Source organism: Notechis scutatus, chromosome 4 (assembly GCF_049901735.1).
Source record: "Notechis scutatus isolate UNSWTSFEM ecotype Mainland chromosome 4, rNotScu1.2, whole genome shotgun sequence".
Taxonomy (NCBI): Eukaryota; Metazoa; Chordata; class Lepidosauria; order Squamata; family Elapidae; genus Notechis; species Notechis scutatus.
The window spans coordinates 10385995-10406667 of NC_142012.1; the positions used below are offsets into that span (position 1 = coordinate 10385995).

Here is a 20673-nt window from a genome sequence, read left to right on the forward strand (position 1 = left end):
CATAAGAAAACCAAGGAAGCACATGGGTCAAATACTTATGAAGGATCTATGGCCCTTTAAAAATGTTCTGCCAAAAAAGACACACTTTTCGTCCTCAAAACAAAGCATTATGATAAGGGTAACTGATGTCCACTGTTAGAGTACCCACAACTTCTGAAGGCAAGCTGTTTCACTGTTTGATTGTTCTCACTATCAGGAAATTTCTCTTTAGTTCTAGGTTGCTTCTCTCCTTTCCATCCATTGTTTCTAGTCTTGCCTTTTGGTGCAAGAAATGTGATGGCATTTTCGTCTTAGGTTTAGCCTTATGCTGGAACCGTGATGGCGAACCTATAGCACATGGTGCCACAGGTGACACGCGGAGCCATTTGTGTGGGCGTGCGAGCCCCAGCCAAATTTACCTGCACTGCGTGTGCACACACCTTCCAGCTGATTTTTAGCCCATTTGAAGCCTTTTTCGGCCTCGCTGAGTCTCAAGGGAAACTTCTGCAGCCTTTGGAGGATGAAAAACAGCCCATTTTGAAGTGACAAAACAGGCCTGTTTTTCAGTCTCCCGAGGCTGCAGAGGCTTCCCTCAAGCCTGAGGGAGGCCAAAAAAGGCCTCAAATGGGCCGAAAATCAGCTGGAAGGAGCACGCATGCGCAGTGCAGGTAAGGGGCACGGTGGGGGGTTGTTGCGCGTGCATGCATGGGGGGCGGGGCACATTGCCTTCTGGGTGCTGGCATGCGAGCGCGCACACAATTTTTGGCACGGGAGCCCAAAAAGGTTAGCCACCACTGTGCTAGAATGTTAAAAAGGTCATAAGACTAACATTTTTGCTCTCACCCTTACGAATTTGCTCCTTAGTTCTAGGTTGCTTCTCTCCTTGGTTAGTTTCCATCCATTGTTTTTTTGTCTTGCCTTTTGTGCAAGAAATGTTATGGCATTTTAGTCGTATGTTAGTCTTACGTTATAGAATGCTAAAAATGTTAGTCTTAAGCCAGAAATGTCATTCAGATTCATCTTCCAGGCGTGCTTGGTGAACGCAGAACATGATGCTTCTATTAGCCCCTCTGTTAGGTAGCAAGGTAATGCCAAGTCCAATATCCTGAAATTTAGGACTCCACCAAAGGAAATCATGAAGAATAGTTAAACCACCAGCCTCTTCGTGATGTGGCAATCCATTCCAGTTTGTTGGGTGAATATTAATTCTGCCTTGCAGTGAAGCCCATTCATAATTTCCCTGTTCTGTCTAATAATATAGGGCCATCCATGATTTGTGGGGCCGTGTGTGTGTGTGTGTCACAATCAAATTTTGCAGCAATTATACTGCTAATCATCAGATCAGTATTGTTAAGCCTGAATTCCCCAACGAGTGTTAAGGAAAACAAACTAAACAGAATGTGTAGCGTAGTCAGATAGGCAGACAGGTAAATGTGTGAGATAAGTTTGTATTTTAGTTAACACGCAGTAAAATACAGATACGCTTGTGCTATCAAAAATATAGTTTATTCCATTAGGAATTATAGCATAGTCAAAATAAACGGTCCATTAGTCATGTATCATTTCAGTCAGTCCAGTCGGGGATACTCAATTTGCAAAGTTCGTGTTGAACAGCCAATGTCAGTTCACTTACAATAAATCAGTCCGTATTATCTCTTCTCTCCGTTGAGAAATCAACACTCCTTTCTCTCCTCCGTTCCAGTAAGGAAAAACGCAGTCATCAATCCATCCAGTAATTAGGGATCATTAAGCCAGAGAGAGAGAGCTGCAATTGACTTGCTTCTTTTATGGTGCTTTTACAACCACACCCTTAATTACATTCTTATAGTTAAAGTTACACACACTTTAACCAACAAACCATGATAACTTATTTATTATTTTTACCCAAACCAGTTAGGGTAAACAATGTTATCCCTAACAAGTATCAGTTGATGAATTAATATCAGCTCATGAAATTCCCCCAGGTCCTATCAAACTTGCTTGCATTATTAGGCATTGCTTAGATGTTACACCTTAGATGCGTTGCAAGTCCAAGGCGCTGCTATTTTTATGTCTGCAAAAGGAACAAACATACAAAGTCCAATAGGAACCAGCATGCCTTGCTTGCTGTGTTTAGCCTGCCAGGAGCAAAGCACAAGGGCGCACAATCCATCAAAATGAATGAGAGCTGTACTGAAACGAGCTGCCAAAAGCTGAAAAGCAGGGCATTTTTCAAAAGTACTCCTTTTTTTTCACATTTTAAAGATAGATTTTGTGTCAGCCTTTGCTATAAACAGGCCTAAGGTACTTAAAAATACTCCCCCCCCACACCCCCAGTTGTTAAAATCCTGAGTTGCTTTTAAATAAGATCCCCAAAGATCCTGAAGCTTGGACCAGAGCTGCATTTTATCCCCGTCTTCCCACCTTGGTTAAGGATAGTATACCAAACTAGGGGTAATCCTCGACTTACAACTGTTCATTTAGTGACCACTCGAAGTAACAACAGCGCTGAAAAAAAGTGATTTATGGCGGATGTTCACACTTGCAACCGTTGCAGCATCCCCATCGTCACATGATCATATTGAAAAAATAGAGTAACAGAGTTGGAAGGGACCTTGGAGGTCTTCTAGTCCAGCCCTCTGCTTAGGCAGGAAGCCCTATACCACTTCAAACAAATGGTTGTCCAGTCTCTTCTTAAAAACCTCCAGTGATGGAGCACCCACAACTTCTGAAGGCGAGCTGTTCCATTGTTTAATTGTTCACACTGTTAAGAATTTTCTCCTTAGTTCCAGGTTGCTTCTCTCCTTGATTAGTTTCCACCCATTGCTTCTTGTCCTGCCTTCAGGTGCTTTGGAGAATAGCTTGACTCCTTCTTCTTTGTGGCAGCCCCTGAGATATTGGAACACTGCTATCATGTCTCCTCTAGTCCTTCTTTTCATCAGACTAGACATACCCAGTTCCAGCAACCGTTCTTCGTATGTTTTATCCTCCAGTCCCCTAATCATCCTTGTTGCTCTTCTCTGCACTCTTTCTAGAGTCTCAACATCTTTTTTTTTACATCGTGGCTGACTAAAAACTGCATGCAGTATTCCAAGCGTGGCCTTACCAAGGCATTATAAAGTGCTATTAACACTTCAAGTGATCTTGATTCTATCCCTCTATTAATGCAGCCTAGAATATTTTGGACACTTGTGCCAACCAGAATATATATATATTCACAACAGTTGTAGCATCCCAAAGTCAGATGATGCCCATTTGTGACCCAACCCAGCCTACTTCCAGTATGCAAAGTCAATGGGGGAAAGCCAGATTTAACAGATAACAGATAATCAGAGTTGGAAGGGACCTTGTAGGTCATCTAGTCCGACCCCCTGCCCAAGATTTGCTTAATGACTGCCTGATTCACTTAACAACTGCAGTGATTCGTCTATCGATGGTGGCAAAAAAAAGACATAGAAATTGGACGAGCTCAACAACTGCCTTGTTTAACAGTGGGAATTGTGGTCGTCATTGCCAAGGCTATAAGTTGAGGTACTTGTACTCAAGTTTCATCAGAAGCATCCAAGAAGCCACATTTCTCCATTCTGCCCAGTACAAATCCTTCAAAACTCATTTCGATAACTACAGGAAGTCCTCGACTTGCGACCACAGTTGAGCCCCGAATTTTCTGTTGTTGTTAAGCGAGATATTTGTGAAGTGAATTTTGCCCCATTTGACGACCTTTCTTCCCACCATTGTTAAAAGAATCACGGCAGCTGTTGAATTAGGAACACAGTTGTTAAGTGAAATCTGGGCTTCCCACATTGACTTTGCTCGTCAGAAAGGTCTCAAAAGGGGATCAAGTGACCCCTGGGGACGCTGCAACGGTCATATATATGAGTCAGATGCCAAGTGTCTGAATTTTGATCATGTGATCATGGGGATGCCACGACAGCCATATTTCAACTCATAAACTGTTTCTATGGTCTTTTTAGAGTTGCCAATAGAAAGGGGGGGGAAGCAGTGCAGCAGCTTGCAAAAATGAAAGTGCATTCCATAAATGTTTTCAAAGATAGTAACTAGGTGACTGAAGTTTCTGCAGCACTAAATTCTAACTGGAGAGCATGATTGATGACTCTGTGCTATGGATGTGTCCCATTGGAGAATATGAATTACGATACACCCAAGGAGTGGGGGAAAACCAGGGTCAAGGATGACAATGAATTATGTGTCTCAGAATCGGCTACATCCAGGAAGTGCCGCACGTTAACTCCCAATAAATCATTTTGAAGTTTTGGAAGTTTGTCTCGAGACTCATGATTTAAATGGGGGTATCTTCCGGAATCCTGACACCATAAGTGTGAAAAATGGTCATAAGTCCCGTTTTTCAGTGCCGTTGTAGTAACTTGGAACGGTCACAAAATGAACTGTTGTAAGTCGAGGACTACCTGTGTTAATTGGCTGTCTTTTTATGACAGTCCAAATCTGCCACCTTACTCTGCCTAACACGTAGGACCGGATTATCCAAGTTATCAGCATTCATGGGAGAAGCCCAAAAAAGCTTTTGAAACGCCAAAGCCCAGTTCTAAAAAAAACCTTTCTCTTTATTAAATCATTTCTCAAAATCCTGGTGGGAAGCAAGAGAGGGGAAAAGATAGAGAAAAGGTATTTAATAAAGAGGCAAGATCGATTATCTAAAAAAAACACCAGAGGAAGGATAGAAACTGGTCCTTAAGGACTCTTTTATCCAGCTTCTCTTTTTTCGAGGACTTTTAACTGGAAATGCTAGAGAGCTTTTAAAAATGTACAAGAAGAGATGATTCATTGGCTTTCTCAACATTGATTTCTGGTTGATTTCTGTCCCTCCAGTGAACCAGGCAGTAAACATTGAATTTGGAAGTATGAATGGCCACACTTGTATTCCACCACTGCACTGAGAAACGTTGTTGGAGGTGCAGAAGACTGGAGAATTTCTAGTTTTAGGACTTCCTCTTAACTCAGGGGTGTCAAACACAATTTCATTGAGGGCCATATCAAGGCTATGGTTGACCTCGGGGGGGGGGGGGAGTTGGCGTGGCCGACTGGGTGGGTGTGGCTGACTGGGTGGGCGTGGTTAGTTTGACGCTATTCCCCAAACTGCTGGCATGTTCCCTCTTCACATTGAGTAGACCAAGATGGCCCCGTGGGCTAGATTGAACCATATTGCGGGCCAGATCTGGCCTGTGGGCCTTGAGTTTGACACCGCTGCTCTAACTTTTTTTTCTGGTAAGCTAGAAAAAAGTGGGATAGATAGCACCATCATCAGATGGATTCGCAACTGGCTGACAAATCGTACTCAATGAGTAGTCCTTAATGGGTCTAAGTCTACATGGAGGGAAGTTAAGCAGTGGGGTGCCACAAGGTTCCGTCTTAGGCCCAGTACTCTTCAATATCTTCATTTACGACTTAGATGAGAGAATAGAAGGGGAACTTACCAAATTTGCAGATGATACTAAGATGGCAGGAATAGCTAACACCCAAGATGATAGGCTCAAGATCCAGATGGATCTTGACAGACTAGAACCCTGAGCCGTATCTAACAAAATGGAATTCAATGTAGAGAAAAGTAAAGTCCTACACTTAGGCAAGAAAAACCCAAAGTACACTTATAGACTGGTGAAACCAGGCTTAATAGCAGTAACTGTGAGAGGGATCTTGGAGTCTTAGAGGACAACCAGCTAAATATAAGCCAGCAGTGTGCAGCAGCAGCCAAAAAAGCTAATGCAATCCTAAGTTGCATTATCAGAGGGATGCAATCAAAATCAAGGGAGGTACTAATACCACTCTATAAAGCCTTAGTAAGACCACACTTAGAGTACTGCATCCAGTTTTGGTCACCAAATTATAAAAAAGATGTTGAGACTTTAGAAAAAGTACAGAGAAGAGCAACCAGGATGATGAGGGGACTGGAGACTAAAACATATGAAGAAGCGTTGCAGGAACTGGGCTTGGCTAGTCTCTTTACTAAAGAGAAGGACCAGGGGAGACATGATAGCATCTTCCAATATTTGAAGGGCTGCCACAGAGAGGAGGGGATTAAGCTATTTTCTAAAGTTCCTGTAGCCAGGCAAGGAATAATGGAAATTGAACAAGGAGAGATTTAACCTGGAAATAAGGAGAAATTTTATGACAGTGAGAACAATCAACCAATGGAACAGCTTTCCCTCGGAAGGTGTGGGAGCGCCATCACTTGACACTTTCAAGAAGAGATTGGACTCCAATCTGTCAGAAATGGTGTAGGATCTCCTGCTTGGGCAGGGAGTTGGACTAAATGACCTACAAGGTCCCTTCCAACTCTGATTAACTGTTATCTGTCAACTCATGGAGGCCTACCACATTTTGCTTCAAAATAAAACAAATTTTGAAATCTTCACCCAAATAGAAAACTATTTTTCTGTCTTAATTATCTTAAAAATGGTGGTCTTGCATCTACTGAGAATGCAGCCAGTATTTCCAAATACAGTTGGATTTGTGTCTTTTCCCTTCCACAAATTCTTTGTGACATCATACCTGTATAGTGGATCAATTTCATTTTATATTGTATGATTCTCTGGGCTGCAAACAATTGTGTTTTCCTAACCTTTTCATCTCTTCTAGGTCTTCCAGAATCGATTAACTTTCATTTTACAGGTATGTGGATATTGGTTGCACATCACTCAAAAGTGTGTATTTTATACTTTTATACTATTTTGAAGACCTTAGGACCACCTTATAAACAGGAAATGTAGTGTTGAAATAGGAGACTTGGTGATGGATCAAACACTGCGGCATCCTTGGTGCTCTCTAAGCTTCGTTATTTGCTTGCAGATATTTCTTACCCAACTAGATAACATTAAATTTATTTTTTTATCCCACCTTTTTTATTTTTATCAAGGCAGCGAACATACCCAATGCTCTTTCCTTCTCTTTTTTTTCTCCACAAAATAAGAGGGATGAATTGAGATGAAAGAGAGTGACTTAGTTACCCAGTTGGCTTTTGTGCCTAAGGTGGGACTAGAACTCACCATCTCCTGGTGATTAACCCAAAGCCCCCCAATTGCCTTTCATGCCTAAAGTGGAACTGGAACTCACCATCGCCTGGTGATTGGCCCAAAGCCCCCCAATTGCCTTTCATGCCTAAAGTGAAACTGGAACTCACCATCGCCTGGTGATTGCCCCAAAGCCACCCAATTGCCTTTCATGCCTAAAGTGGAACTAGAACTCACCATCGCCTGGTGATTGGCCCAAAGCCCCCAATTGCCTTTCATGCCTAAAGTGGAACTAGAACTCACCATCGCCTGGTGATTGCCCCAAAGCCACCCAATTGCCTTTCATGCCTAAAGTGGAACTAGAACTCACCATCGCCTGGTGATTGCCCCAAAGCCACCCAATTGCCTTTCATGCCTAAAGTGGAACTAGAACTCACCATCGCCTGGTGATTGGCCCAAAGCCACCCAATTGCCTTTCATGCCTAAAGTGGAACTAGAACTCACCATCGCCTGGTGATTGGCCCAAAGCCACCCAATTGCCTTTCATGCCTAAAGTGGAACTGGAACTCACCATCGCCTGGTGATTGGCCCAAAGCCACCCAATTGCCTTTCATGCCTAAAGTGGAACTAGAACTCACCATCGCCTGGTGATTGGCCCAAAGCCACCCAGCAGGCTTTCATTGGAACTCACCATCGCCTGGTGATTGGCCCAAAGCCACCCAATTGCCTTTCATGCCTAAAGTGGAACTGGAACTCACCATCGCCTGGTGATTGCCCCAAAGCCACCCAATTGCCTTTCATGCCTAAAGTGGAACTAGAACTCACCATCGCCTGGTGATTGGCCCAAAGCCACCCAATTGCCTTTCATGCCTAAAGTGGAACTAGAACTCACCATCGCCTGGTGATTGCCCCAAAGCCACCCAATTGCCTTTCATGCCTAAAGTGGAACTAGAACTCACCATCGCCTGGTGATTGCCCCAAAGCCACCCAATTGCCTTTCATGCCTAAAGTGGAACTAGAACTCACCATCGCCTGGTGATTGCCCCAAAGCCACCCAATTGCCTTTCATGCCTAAAGTGGAACTAGAACTCACCATCGCCTGGTGATTGGCCCAAAGCCACCCAATTGCCTTTCATGCCTAAAGTGGAACTGGAACTCACCATCGCCTGGTGATTGGCCCAAAGCCACCCAATTGCCTTTCATGCCTAAAGTGGAACTAGAACTCACCATCGCCTGGTGATTGCCCCAAAGCCACCCAATTGCCTTTCATGCCTAAAGTGGAACTAGAACTCACCATCGCCTGGTGATTGGCCCAAAGCCACCCAATTGCCTTTCATGCCTAAAGTGGAACTGGAACTCACCATCGCCTGGTGATTGGCCCAAAGCCACCCAATTGCCTTTCATGCCTAAAGTGGAACTAGAACTCACCATCGCCTGGTGATTGCCCCAAAGCCACCCAATTGCCTTTCATGCCTAAAGTGGAACTAGAACTCACCATCGCCTGGTGATTGCCCCAAAGCCACCCAATTGCCTTTCATGCCTAAAGTGGAACTAGAACTCACCATCGCCTGGTGATTGGCCCAAAGCCACCCAATTGCCTTTCATGCCTAAAGTGGAACTGGAACTCACCATCGCCTGGTGATTGCCCCAAAGCCACCCAATTGCCTTTCATGCCTAAAGTGGAACTAGAACTCACCATCGCCTGGTGATTGCCCCAAAGCCACCCAATTGCCTTTCATGCCTAAAGTGGAACTAGAACTCACCATCGCCTGGTGATTGGCCCAAAGTCACCCAGCAGGCTTTCATACCTAAGGCAGGACTAGAATCTATGAATGGTCTCACCTGGAGCCCCTTTAATGTTATTGGTTATAATGGAATGTGAGAATAGCCTTGCAAGACGGAAGTAGGGGCTGCTCCCTAAAGAAGGATCAGCTAAAAGAGGAAGGAGTTAGCATTTGAACAAGAGATAGAGAAAGAAACTTTAGAAACGATCCATGCTATCTTTTCAGGAGATAAAAAAGGACAGTAAGAGATTTGTACTTTCAGACTTGCAAGATTCTGTTCATGCAGCCTTAACAATAAAGTAGAGTTAGCTCATCGTGTTTCCTATCTGGTTTACCTGGCAAAGCTGACATTGAGACTTTATGAGTCAAACCCAACTGTTCTGACCAGGTTCCCAAACACGACAAGCACATGGTTTTTTAGTTAAACGTTCCCTTTATTAGGAGCGCCAGCAACCCCAGAAAAGAATCAATCCCTCCCTCCCTCCCTCCCTCTCTCTCTCTCTCAGCAGGCTAAGAAAGTCTCTTAAGCAGAGAGTCTGTTAAGTGCTTGTGGAAAGTGAAGCTCACTCCCTTTCCCCCTGAAATGGCTCCAACACACCAGGAGTCTCTCTCTCACTCAACACACGTGTAACAGAAGTCATGGAAGGTGTGCCCGCTTTTTTTCCAGCAGCGGAGACACATACACACATGCTCTGAAGGCGCACCTGACTCTCAATGCCACAGATTCCAAGAAAGACCTCCAATACAATTCTAGACAGGATGCAGAAGTTCAGAGTATCAGTGGCTGACCGACAGGGAGACAAATAGTTGTCTGCCACACCTATTCGTCTCCGCCCCCTGCCTTTTATCCCCGCCCCCTGCCTTTTATCCCCAGAACTAGGGTGGGGCTTAGCTAGCAGCGGTGGCTCTTCTGTCCTGAGGACCGGCCTATAGAGTCCCACTGTTCTCCTCTCCTCTGCCTTCTGCGCATCTGTGGGTCAGGCACAGGACCCAGCTGTTCCTCTTCTTTCTCATCAGCCACCTCCAGCCAATGGATGGCCCAAGCTCCACCTCTATCTCTATCTCTGACAGCGCCATTCCCTCTCCCCCCTTGGAGCTCTCAGATTGTCTTGATGCTGCCCCCCCCCCCCGACTCCCGCTCCGCTTCCTCCTCTGATTTGGCTGCCAGAGGGGCCAGCGCCCGACAGGCCGCAACACCATCATTTTAGAGTTCAGCCAATCCACAGAAGGAAGGGATCATTTTAAGCCTGATTCTTTTATGCAACGTTCTCACTCCAGTCCTTTCTTTCAGTGTCGGATGGAGAACACGTAAGTCCCGAGATGGCGTTTACCATCCACTTGCTTTCCACTGATGTAGAGCCTCCGTTGTTCCAGATTACTGCTCCGGTGCTCGAGGTCAGCCAAGGAGGCAGAGCTGCCATTGGTAAGGGGGAAAAAAAACCCACTAGTTCATCAATGGGCTCCAGGTACACACTATGCTATATTTATAATTCATAACGGTAGCAGTTCAATTAGGGGGCTTCCCATAAATTACTTGGCACCAGTCTAGAAACCGAACGTTCAGTAGAGGAATTAAACATCGATAAAAAGATCTGGGAACCCACTTTCCATGTGGACATCAGCAAAGAGAGGAAGACGTAAAACGTAATTGAAGAAATCCACCTGGAACCATCACTCTGCATGGGATCCTTGCGAGTGTGAATCCTTTAACGTGGAAGCATAATGGGAGATTTAGCTCTTGCCTGTGGCATTTATTTTAAACTGACACATGAAGCTAATATATCAACCAATGCAGCCCTCTTTAGTTTCCCAATATTCAACCAATGAATCCAACTTCAAAGATGCATATAGTGATTTTGAACAGTGATTTTCATTATCATCCAGTTTTGGTTGTCACCACGTATATAAACAAGATGTTGAAATTCTAGCAAGAGTGCAGAGAAGAGCAACAAGGATGATGAAGAGACTGGAGGCTAAAACATATGAAGAATGATTGCTGGAATTGGGTATGTCTAGTTTGATGGAAAGAAGGACTAGGGGTGACATGACAGCAGTGTTCCAATATCTAAGGGGCTGCCACAGAGAGGAAAGGGTCAACCTGTTGTCTAAAGAAACCGAAACCAGAAGAAGCAATGGGTGGAAACTAATCAAGGAGAGAAGCAACCTAGAAATCATAAGAAATTTCCTGATATTTAGAACAATTAATCAGTGGAACAATTTGCCTTCAGAAGTTGTGGGTGCGCCAACACTGGAGTTTTTTAAGAAGAGATTGGATAATCATTTGTCTGGAATGGTATGGCTCTCCTGGCTAGGCAGGGGGTTGGACTAGAGGACCTCCAAGGTCCCTTCCAACTCTGTTATTCTGTTATTAGGAAATCTGCCCTTGTACAGGTAGTCCTCCACTTAAAGACTGTAATGATACTTTCCCATTATGGTCTTAAGTCAGGATGGTTGCAAAGTGAGTCACCCCCGTGACCGACCCGATTTTACAACCTGGTGGGTTGTGGGGTTTTTTTTTTGGTGGTCTTCAAACAAACAGTACAGTTATTAACCCAACCCATGATTTGCTAAAACCAGAAGTAAACACCAAGTCGTAAAAACCAGCGTGAATGGCAGTCAGATGACTGTGGGATGTTTTAAAGAGCCGTAAACGTGAGCTGGTTGCCGAACACCTGAAGTGTCACATGATTGGGGGTGAGTAGGCAGCTGTTGTATTTCGGAACCAGGTTGTAAGTACCTCTGATAGGAGATGACCAGGCTTAAGCCCAAAGGGAAAGGTCCAACACGTCATCAGTCACGAGTCCCTGCGTGCTCACAAGAGATCTAAGTCCAGCTCATCTTGAATGCCTTTCTTATTTCCCGCTAATTTCCCTTGACTGTTAGCAGTTCAGATTCTTGTAGAGAGCTTAAGCTTGCAATAAATCTTTATACTCATTTGAACTGCCCGAATCTCCTGATTTCCCCAGCGCTTGACACCTGTCAACTCATAAAATATTTCTCTGGTCTTTTAGAGTTGCCAGCAAAAAAAAAAAAAAAATGGGGGCGGGGGGGGGCACAGTAGCATCTTGCAAAACCAAAACTACATTCCATAAACATTTTCATAGATAGTTTCTAGGCGACTGAAGTTTCTGCCGTGCAAAATTCTAACTGAAGAGTATGATTGATGACTCTTGGCTATGGATGTGTCCCATTGGAGAATATGAATTACGATACACCCAGCGGGTGGGGGAAAACGACGGTCAAGGGTGACAATGAATGATGTGCCTCAGAGTTGGCTACACCCAGGTAGCACTGGCATGTTTACTCCTAATAAATCTTCTTTAAGCTTTGAAAATCCGGCTAGAGACTCATGATTTAAATGGGGGTAACTACCGGCGCCCTGACAACACCCTTTTTTTAGGCTGGAGGGTGGGGGGGGCGTGGTCTGTTATAACTTAAAAGTCACTGAGATCGTAAGTTGAGGACTACCTGTACTGTTATTGCTCAATAACATACCAGGCGTTTTGATCAATGTTATGACCCAAGTTTTCGAATGTACCAATACCTGAAAGTCCACCGACTCCCCTATTTGCGCTCTCACCTGGTTATAAGTTGCAGTCTCCCTGGAGATCGGAAGCTAAACCTCTAAACCTATTTTGCTTCCTCCCTCTCTATATTTGGATGGTTAAGGAATAAAGTTGGCGCTGAGTGACGGGCATATTGCAGCTGAGGACCTCTTCTTTGAAGTGGTAGAACCCCCTCACCATGGAGCTCTTCTCAGGCACGGTTCCGGATTCCCAGTCTACATGGCAACAGGTAAGCTCCGGGGAAATCTCTCCTACTGTTTTGTCTGTGACCTTTTAGGTCAAAAGACACACACACCTGTTAAGAAGAAGCAAAAATCCACTGAAATGCAACACGAATGCTTACCGGTAGTCCTCGCTTAATGGCCACAAATGAGGAGCAGCAAGTGCCACTTTGTCACTAAGTGCCATGGTCATAAGTATCCTCTGACCATAACAGGCTTACTTCTGTTAGATCAGGGTCCCCAACCACGTCCGGTCAGCGGACGGTACCAGTCCGTGGAACAGTCTGCGGGCGCGGCTGGTTTGCCGCAGAGCATATCTCTTTTGATGAAAAGTGCTTCCGGTGAGCTTTTCGGTGAAAGCTCACCGGAAGCACTTTTTTCATCAAGATGTAGCGCCATACGATACCGGGCCGCAGGCATAAGAAGGTTGGGGATCACTGTGTTAAGTGACAGCTGTCCAGTTGGAGAATCCAGAAAAAGAAACTCCTGGGACATTATTTTACCAAGAGTATCAAACTTTACTGAATAAAACCACACTGGCACAGAAGAAGCAAAGCAGCTCTGGGTTTCCTGCCCCAAAGCAAGCATAATTCATTCTCCCTTTCCCCACGGGCCACCCACAATCCATTATAGTGCACCAATCACTTCTGTTCATTTTGTTATGGGAACCAGCCGGCCACGGTGGGACATCTGCTCGGGGTGTCCTTGAGGGGGGAGCAATGTGTCCTGGGAACCGACAATGTTTAGATGCCATTCCCCTCCCGCCCTTGCATTCCATTTCACCCCCTGCCCTTTTGTTTGTCAAGCTGCCAGCGAAGTGGAATATAGGTGAAAGTGCGAGTCAGTCCTGACATTAAGTGAGTCACCACAGCTCATTAAGTCAGACATCAGTTGACCATGACTTGTGATTTTACTGCTGTCTTTCATGTTTAAGCAGGACTAGAATTCACAGTCTCCTGGTGATTGAACCAAAATCACCCAGCTGGCTTTCATGCTTAAAACGGGACTAGAATTCACAGTCGCCTGGTGATTGACCCAAAATCACTCAGCTGGCTTTCATGCTTAAGGCGGGGTTAGAATTCACTGTCGCCTGGTGATTGACCCAAAATCACCCAGGAGGCTTTCATGCTTAAGGCAGGATTAGAATTCACAGTTACCTGGTGATTGACCCAAAATCACCCAGCTGGCTTTCATGCTTAAGGCGGGACTAGAATTCACAGTCTCCTGGTGATTGACCCAAAATCACGCAGCTGGCTTTCATGCTTAAAACGGGACTAGAATTCACAGTTGCGTGGTGATTGACCCAAAATCACCCAGCTGGCTTTCATGCTTAAAATGGGACTAGAATTCACAGTCCCCTGGTTTCTAGCCTAATGCCTTTACCACTAGATTAAATTGGCTCTGTATGAATATGCTGGATATTCTGGAAGTCATATCTGCTGAGTTCCATGAATGAAGCGAGAGTCTTCTCAATTGTTAGCCATTAAAGCCGAACTTCTGGATTACCAAGGAAAATCTTTTCTGTACCTAGCTTCATTCCAACTTGGGAAAAAACTGGTGCTTCCTCACTTCATTCAGGGTGAATATTTGGTAAATTCACAGAGGGGTCTGTACTTAGACCAAAGCACGTTTCTGTATTTACTTACAGGAGTTTATCCTCATGTTATGCCAAAGAGAAAATTCTGATTTTATTATTTCTTTCTGGGAAGGTGATAGTTTCACCTATGAGGAAATCACCAGGAATGCCTTGCATTATCTTCACGATGGCTCATCCTCAGAAGAAGACAGCATGGAAATTTCAGTCACTGACGGCATTACCAAAGACGTAGTTTTGCTCAAAGTGGAAGTAACTCCAGTGGACATTAATGGGCCAAGGTTGGATCCTAGCTGCTCGCTGAGTATCACTGTGGCTGGTAAAAACTCCGTGATCATCACTCGATCCCACTTTGCCTACATTGTAAGCATTTGATCTTTTTTTATATATATCTCCCTCAAGTTTAATCTGTATCTTAATATGTTTGGTGGGTTCAAAGCAGTCATGGAATTAAGGAGGCAGAAAATGTAGGGTTTTTCATTTAGATAGAAGGGAAAAGGGGAAGAACCAGAGAAAAGCACCTGATTTGGTTTTCCTCCTGTGTTATAAAAATAATTCAGTAAAAAAAATACACAGACAAACCACAAGCAATAAATCTTACTTTGAGATCAGAGGTTTATTTCATGAGCAATTTGGAACATGAAAAGCCATCATAACACAACTTAGCCCATTGCAATGAGGTCCAGAGACAGTAGCTAACTCCAGAAAGGATAGCTACTATCAGTGGCCCTCATTTGAGATTTACCCCCTTCTTTTATACCCTTCTTTTTCTGAAGCCCACCCAGTGGTATGTAATCTTACTTGGATGTACTTCCCTGTTCCCTCATACTGTCCATCAGTTAATACCCACTTGTAGGTAGATGTCAACTCGCTTACCATCTGCTACTTTCAGTTCCCCCTTTTCTCAATGTCCCAGACATTCGTGATCCAAAATAGTTCTACTTTTGATTGTCCAGCAAATGTATGCTTTTTGCAGAAATAGCAGATAGCAAACATATTGCTGTGCCTGCAAAATCGGCTGAGCAGACTGTAAGTATTTCACCATGCTTGCAAAATCAGCTCAGCCGGCGTTATTATATATTGTTAATTTGAGGCCTTCAATTAGGCAGAGGCCTACACCAACTTTAGGGCCTAGTTGTCCTTTTCTCACACATGGTAGAAGCTTCTTGTACAAGATTCAGTTTTTGAGTGATCGGGTCAAAACCTGGCAACTGAAGATCCAAGGGAATCCTAAGTTTAGAGCATTTCCTGAAGCTGATTTTTTTTCGTTTTGGAATGATAAAGTTCTCAGCAGCTTCTGAAATGACATTTTTCAGTGTCCCTGACAAATATAAAGGCCGCTGCTGATCAGGTGACTGAAGACAACCTCTTTGTAACTCTGGATGGACTCTGGTGTAAGACAGCCCATGTCTTGCGAAATTCTGGGGTCAAAATTTCTTTTTGTTATAATAACATCTCATGACTTGTGCCCATATCAAAAAGGAAGAATTTGAAATTCTCCAATAGAAATGATTGCAGTATGTTAATACAAAAGGCTCTGTAGATTGTACATAACCTTTTATGTTTAACCAACTACTTGTGAAAGCATTTCATTGCTGGAAAGCATCTCTTATTAATCCAGTTACGTTGAGAGTGCATACAACATACTAGGATAAAGCAGAATTGGTGAATGTACATGTCAATATAATTACTTAATAGTTCAATTATTTGCAAACCTAGCCAATTGGATTAATTCAGCAAAATTCAGTGGTTTATTTGCAATGGGTTGATACCGTTTTAGCTTTTCCTGGTTATTTTCACTCAATCAATCATTCCTTGACTCTAATCCTGCTCTTTCACGTTTTCGTTTTCTAAAACATTCCCAGCATCTGAAAAATACTGCAATGCTTATTTTTACTGATCTACAGGCAGTCCTCGACTTACAAGCCTCAAATTTATGTTGCTAAGTGAGACAGTTGTTAAGTGTCCCATTTTGCAACCTTTCTTGCCACAGTTGTTAACTAAATCACTGCAATTGTTGAGTTAGTCACACGGTTGTTAAGTGAATCTGGCTTCTCCCTTGACTTTGCTTGTCAGAAGGTTGTAAAAGGGGATCACATGACCCCAGGGCATTGCAACCGTCATAAATATGAGTCAGTTGCCAAGCGTCTGAATTTTGATCACATGACCCTGGGGATGCTGCAATTGTTGTAAGTGTAATAAATGGTGAAAAATCACTTTTTTCAGTGCCGTTGTAATCTCGAGCGGTGACTAAACAAACTGTTGTAACTCAAGGACTACCTGTACACACTCAACATACTTAGTTGTTTTGGTTCCTGAATCCTTTTCTTGATCTCACATGGTAAGCACCCAGCGTTCACTGTCCTTAACAGAAGTAAATAAATGCACGTTATACAGGATCAAGCAATAATTTCCTAACACTAGTTTTCCATTAAGACAGCACAAGATTCTACTCACTTTCTATGTAGCCACACTATAGCAATAGCAACAGCACTTCGACTTATATACCGCTTCACGGTGCTTTACAGCCCTTTCCAAGTTGTTTACAGAGTCAGCATATGCCCCCCAAATAATCTGGGTCCTCATTTTACCCACCTCGGAAGGACAGAAGGATGAGTCAACCTTGAGCCGGTCACGATCGAACTCCTGACAGTGGGCAGAGTCAGCCTGCAATTCTGCATTCTAACCACTGTGCCACCACGGCTCATTACATACTCTTGGCTCACCTTTACCTTTCCTCAGATTGTATTTAATATTAGGATAATAAAACCTCAGAAATAACTTTCTGGGTTAAATATGATGGATGAAGCCTTTTTCAAGATTGGAGGAATTGTTCTTTGTTTTTTTTATTTAGATTAATTGTCAAATCAATCATTATCAAAAAGTGCCTCACCTCACAACACACTATAGCACAACCAACAGAGCTATGAAAAAGATACTACCATACATCAAAAATATCTCAGAAACAACCAACAGACTATTTATAATCAGAGTTGGAAGGGACTTTGTAGGTCATCTAGTCCGACCCCTTGCCCAAGCAGGAGACCCTACACCATTTCTGACAGATGCGAGTCCAGTTTCTTCTTGAAAGTTTCAAGTGATGGCGCTCCCACAACTTCCGAGGGCAAGCTATTCCATTGGTTGATTGTTCTCACTGTCATAAAATTTCTCCTTATTTCCAGGTTAAATCTCTCCTTGTTCAATTTCCATCTATTATTCCTTGTCTGGCCTACAGGCACTTTAGAAAATAGCTTGACCCCTTTCTGTACTTTTTCTGTATAGAGAATCATACTCTAAGCTATTTGAATCATACGGCATCACTGTAGCACACAGATCAACTAAAGCACTCCAAAACTTTATAAGTTAACTAAGAAACCCAATAGCTCAAGAAATAAAAACAGATGTTACCTGCAACATACAGTGTAAAGGCTGTCACAGCCACTAAGTCAGACAAGAAGGAAACTAGCAGAGTACATGCATGAAAACTCCTTAATCTCACAATACACGGACAGATTTGATGATAATTTCAACTAGGAAACTATGAGAATCCTAGACCTAGCTAAATCCAAAAATGCTAGGGAATTTCTGGAAACTTGGCATTCAAACCAATCAGCCATCAGTTGGCACACAGAGTTTGCACACCATTAATTAAAAGAGACAATAAAAAAAGCTTAAAAAGGAAACAAAGCAATGAGAACACACCGTTGCCAGCATTCAGATAAGCAGGGAATAATACCAAACAAACAATGAAAAAGAAAACAATCAAGGAACTACCAAGGAGAGCTTGTTCCTCGGGATAATCCAGTGTCTATCCTTATCACTTCCTCTCCTCTTCCTCACCTTCTCAGCCACATGATGGCTTGCTTAACAACCACCATTACTTATGATTGTAATGAGCAGTCTCTATTACGCTGGTAAGTCAAGGACTAACTCTGCTTCATTTTTATTCTGCGTTTCCCCTCCGAATATTCAAAAAAGCCGCTCCCTTTCCCTGTTTTATCCTTATACCAATCTTATGAGATAGATCAGACCAGAAGAGATTAGTCTTAGTGATTCAACGAGTTTCAGTGCTATAGAGGTGAGGCACGGTTGGCCTAGCAGTTAAGATCCTGGGTTTGTCAACCGGAAGGTTGGCAGTTTGAGATCAGAGTGCTGCACAACTGGGTGAGCTCCCGTTACTTGCCTCAGCTCCTGCCCACCTAGCAGTTCAAAAGCATGTAAATGCGAGTAGATAAGTAGGTACCACTTTGGTGGGAATGTAACGGCATTCCATGCATCTCAGCATATAGTCATGCTGGCCACGTGACCATGGAAGCCTCTTCAGACAATGATGGCTCTCTCTGTTAGGAAGCAGAGGTGAGCACCGCCCCACCTAGAGTCAGACATGACTAGACAGGGGAAACTTTTACCAATTAATTACCATTAATCATAATTAATCCTAATGATTCTTTGAGTTTCAGTGTTATAGAGGTGAGGGTGGTGTCTTATCTCACTCAGGGGGAACAAGATGGATCATCTCCCAGGAGCATCGCTTAGCCTGCAGCGAGTCTGAATTATTCTAGCTTTCTTTTTTTAACTTACATCCAGACAAAGGGGAACCTTGCCTGTGGCTATGCCAGGAAGCCAAAGGTAACAACCTTCCTCCTGCTTGAAAAACACGCCTGGTTCTGACTTTCTGGCAGGTGGGAAGTTGGCCTGGGCTTTCTGGCATTTCATAGATCTGCTAGCACAATCTGGGCACGTAGGCCGATGTCAGTTAGCATTTTTGTGATGCATAGACAACAGCTGATCCTGGGCCAGGAAATCAACCCTTGCACAAAGAAAACCAGGCTGTAATGTAGAAGGCTCACCTCCCCTTGACTGTTCCTGCTTGACAAAGGTTTTGACCTGTTCTCCTACCTACATCTTCAAGGAAGGGAGGAAGGGAGGAAAAGAAAGAGAGAGAGAGGGAGAGAGAAAGAGGGAGGAAAGGAGAGAGAAAGAGAGGGAGGGGGAGGGAGGGAGAGAAAGAGAGAGAGTGGGAGAGAGAAAGAGAGAGAAAGAGGGAGAGAGAAAGGGAGGGAGGGAGAGAAAAGAGAGGGGAGGGAGAGAAAGGGAGAGAGAAAGAGGGAGGGGAGAGAGAGGGAAGGAGAGAGAGGGGGAGGGAGAGAAAGAGAGGAAGGGAGAGGAAGGGAGAGAGAGAGAAAGACAAGGAGGGAGGGAGAGAAAGACAGGGAGGGAGGGAGAGGGAGAGAAAGAGGGAGTAGGGAGAGAGAAAGAGAGGGAGGGAGGGAGAAAGAGAGAGGGAGGGAGAGAGGGGGAGGGAGAGAAAGAGAGGAAGGGAGAGGGAGAGGAAGGGAGAGAGAAAGACAAGGAGGGAGGGAGAGAAAGACAGGGAGGGAGGGAGAGGGAGAGAAAGAGGGAGTAGGGAGAGAGAAAGAGAGGGAGGGAGGGAGAAAGAGAGAAGGAGGGAGAGAGAAAGAGAGGAGGAGAGAGAGAGAGGCAGAGAGAGACTTGATTCATATTGAGTCATGATAAATAAATAGTCAATAAATGAATGGTTGTAAATCGAAGACTACCTGTATGCAAGGGGTTTTCCTGCTATATCCTCCACTCTGTTCCAGTCTATAAGAGCCTCGCTGTTATGCCATCACTACCCTTCTTCCTTCCACATGCTCTTCAATCTTCTGAATTACAGGTGGTCCTCGATTTATGACCATAATCGAGCCCAAAATTCCTATTGCTAAGTGAGGCAATTGTTAAGTGATTTTTGCCCCATTTTACAACCTGTCTTGCCACACACTTGTTAAGTGGATCACTCCGGTTGTTAAGTTATTAACATGGTCTTTAAGGGAATCTGGGCTTCCCCACTGAGTTCCCTTATGAGAAGGTCGCAAAAGGGGTTCCCATGAACCCGGGACATTGTAAATACATGCCGATGGCCAAGCATCTGAACTTTGATCACGTGGCCATGGAGATGCTGCCGTGGTTATAAGTGTGAAAAACGGTCATAAGTCACTTTTTTCGGTAGCGTTTGTATATTTGAACAGTTACTCAAAGAATTGTTCTCCGTTGACCCAGCTCCCCAAACACCACAAACGCTCTGAAATTAAATCAGTGATTCCTTTATTAGGAGTGCCAGCAATCCTGGCTAAAAGTTTCTCTCTCACCACAAGCTAAAAAGTCTGTCCAGCAGGGAGATTAATAGTTGCAAGCATGATATTTTTCCGATTAAAATCGGAATTCCGATTTTTTTCGGAATCGCCCGGGCGAGCGGCGGGCGGGGCGAGCGGCGGGCGCGCGCGGCAGTCGGTGCGAGGGGAGGGTGGGCGCGCGTGCGCGCGGGGCGGTCGGTGCGAGCGGCGGTCGGTGCGCAGCGGCGGGTGGCGGCGCAGCGCAAGCGGTGCGGTCGGTGCGAGCGGCGGTCGGTGCGAGGGCGGGCGGGAGCGCGCGGCGGGCAGGCGGGCGATTTCTTTGGCCGGCCCCGATTTTTTTTTCTGAGGGGAATATCATGCCTGTAGTTGTTTGCCACATCTATTCATCTCCGCCCCCTGCCTTTTATCCTCAGAGCTAGGGTGGGGCTTT

At 44.4% G+C, this 20673-nt stretch overlaps 2 protein-coding genes across 2 annotated transcripts in view; one reads left to right on the plus strand and one right to left on the minus strand.

The window, feature by feature from the left end:
- The window catches only part of FRAS1 (Fraser extracellular matrix complex subunit 1), a 419940-nt gene that overhangs the window by 291851 nt on the left and 107416 nt on the right, over positions 1 to 20673 (plus strand). Inside the window, 4 exon segments of the mRNA XM_087962750.1 lie at positions 6574 to 6606; positions 10020 to 10151; positions 12398 to 12523; positions 14225 to 14472. Coding sequence (XP_087818876.1) covers positions 6574 to 6606; positions 10020 to 10151; positions 12398 to 12523; positions 14225 to 14472 — 539 coding nt within the window.
- Positions 1 to 20673, minus strand: part of PAQR3 (progestin and adipoQ receptor family member 3) — a 360815-nt gene that overhangs the window by 51744 nt on the left and 288398 nt on the right. The gene's annotated exons all lie outside the window — the stretch shown is intronic.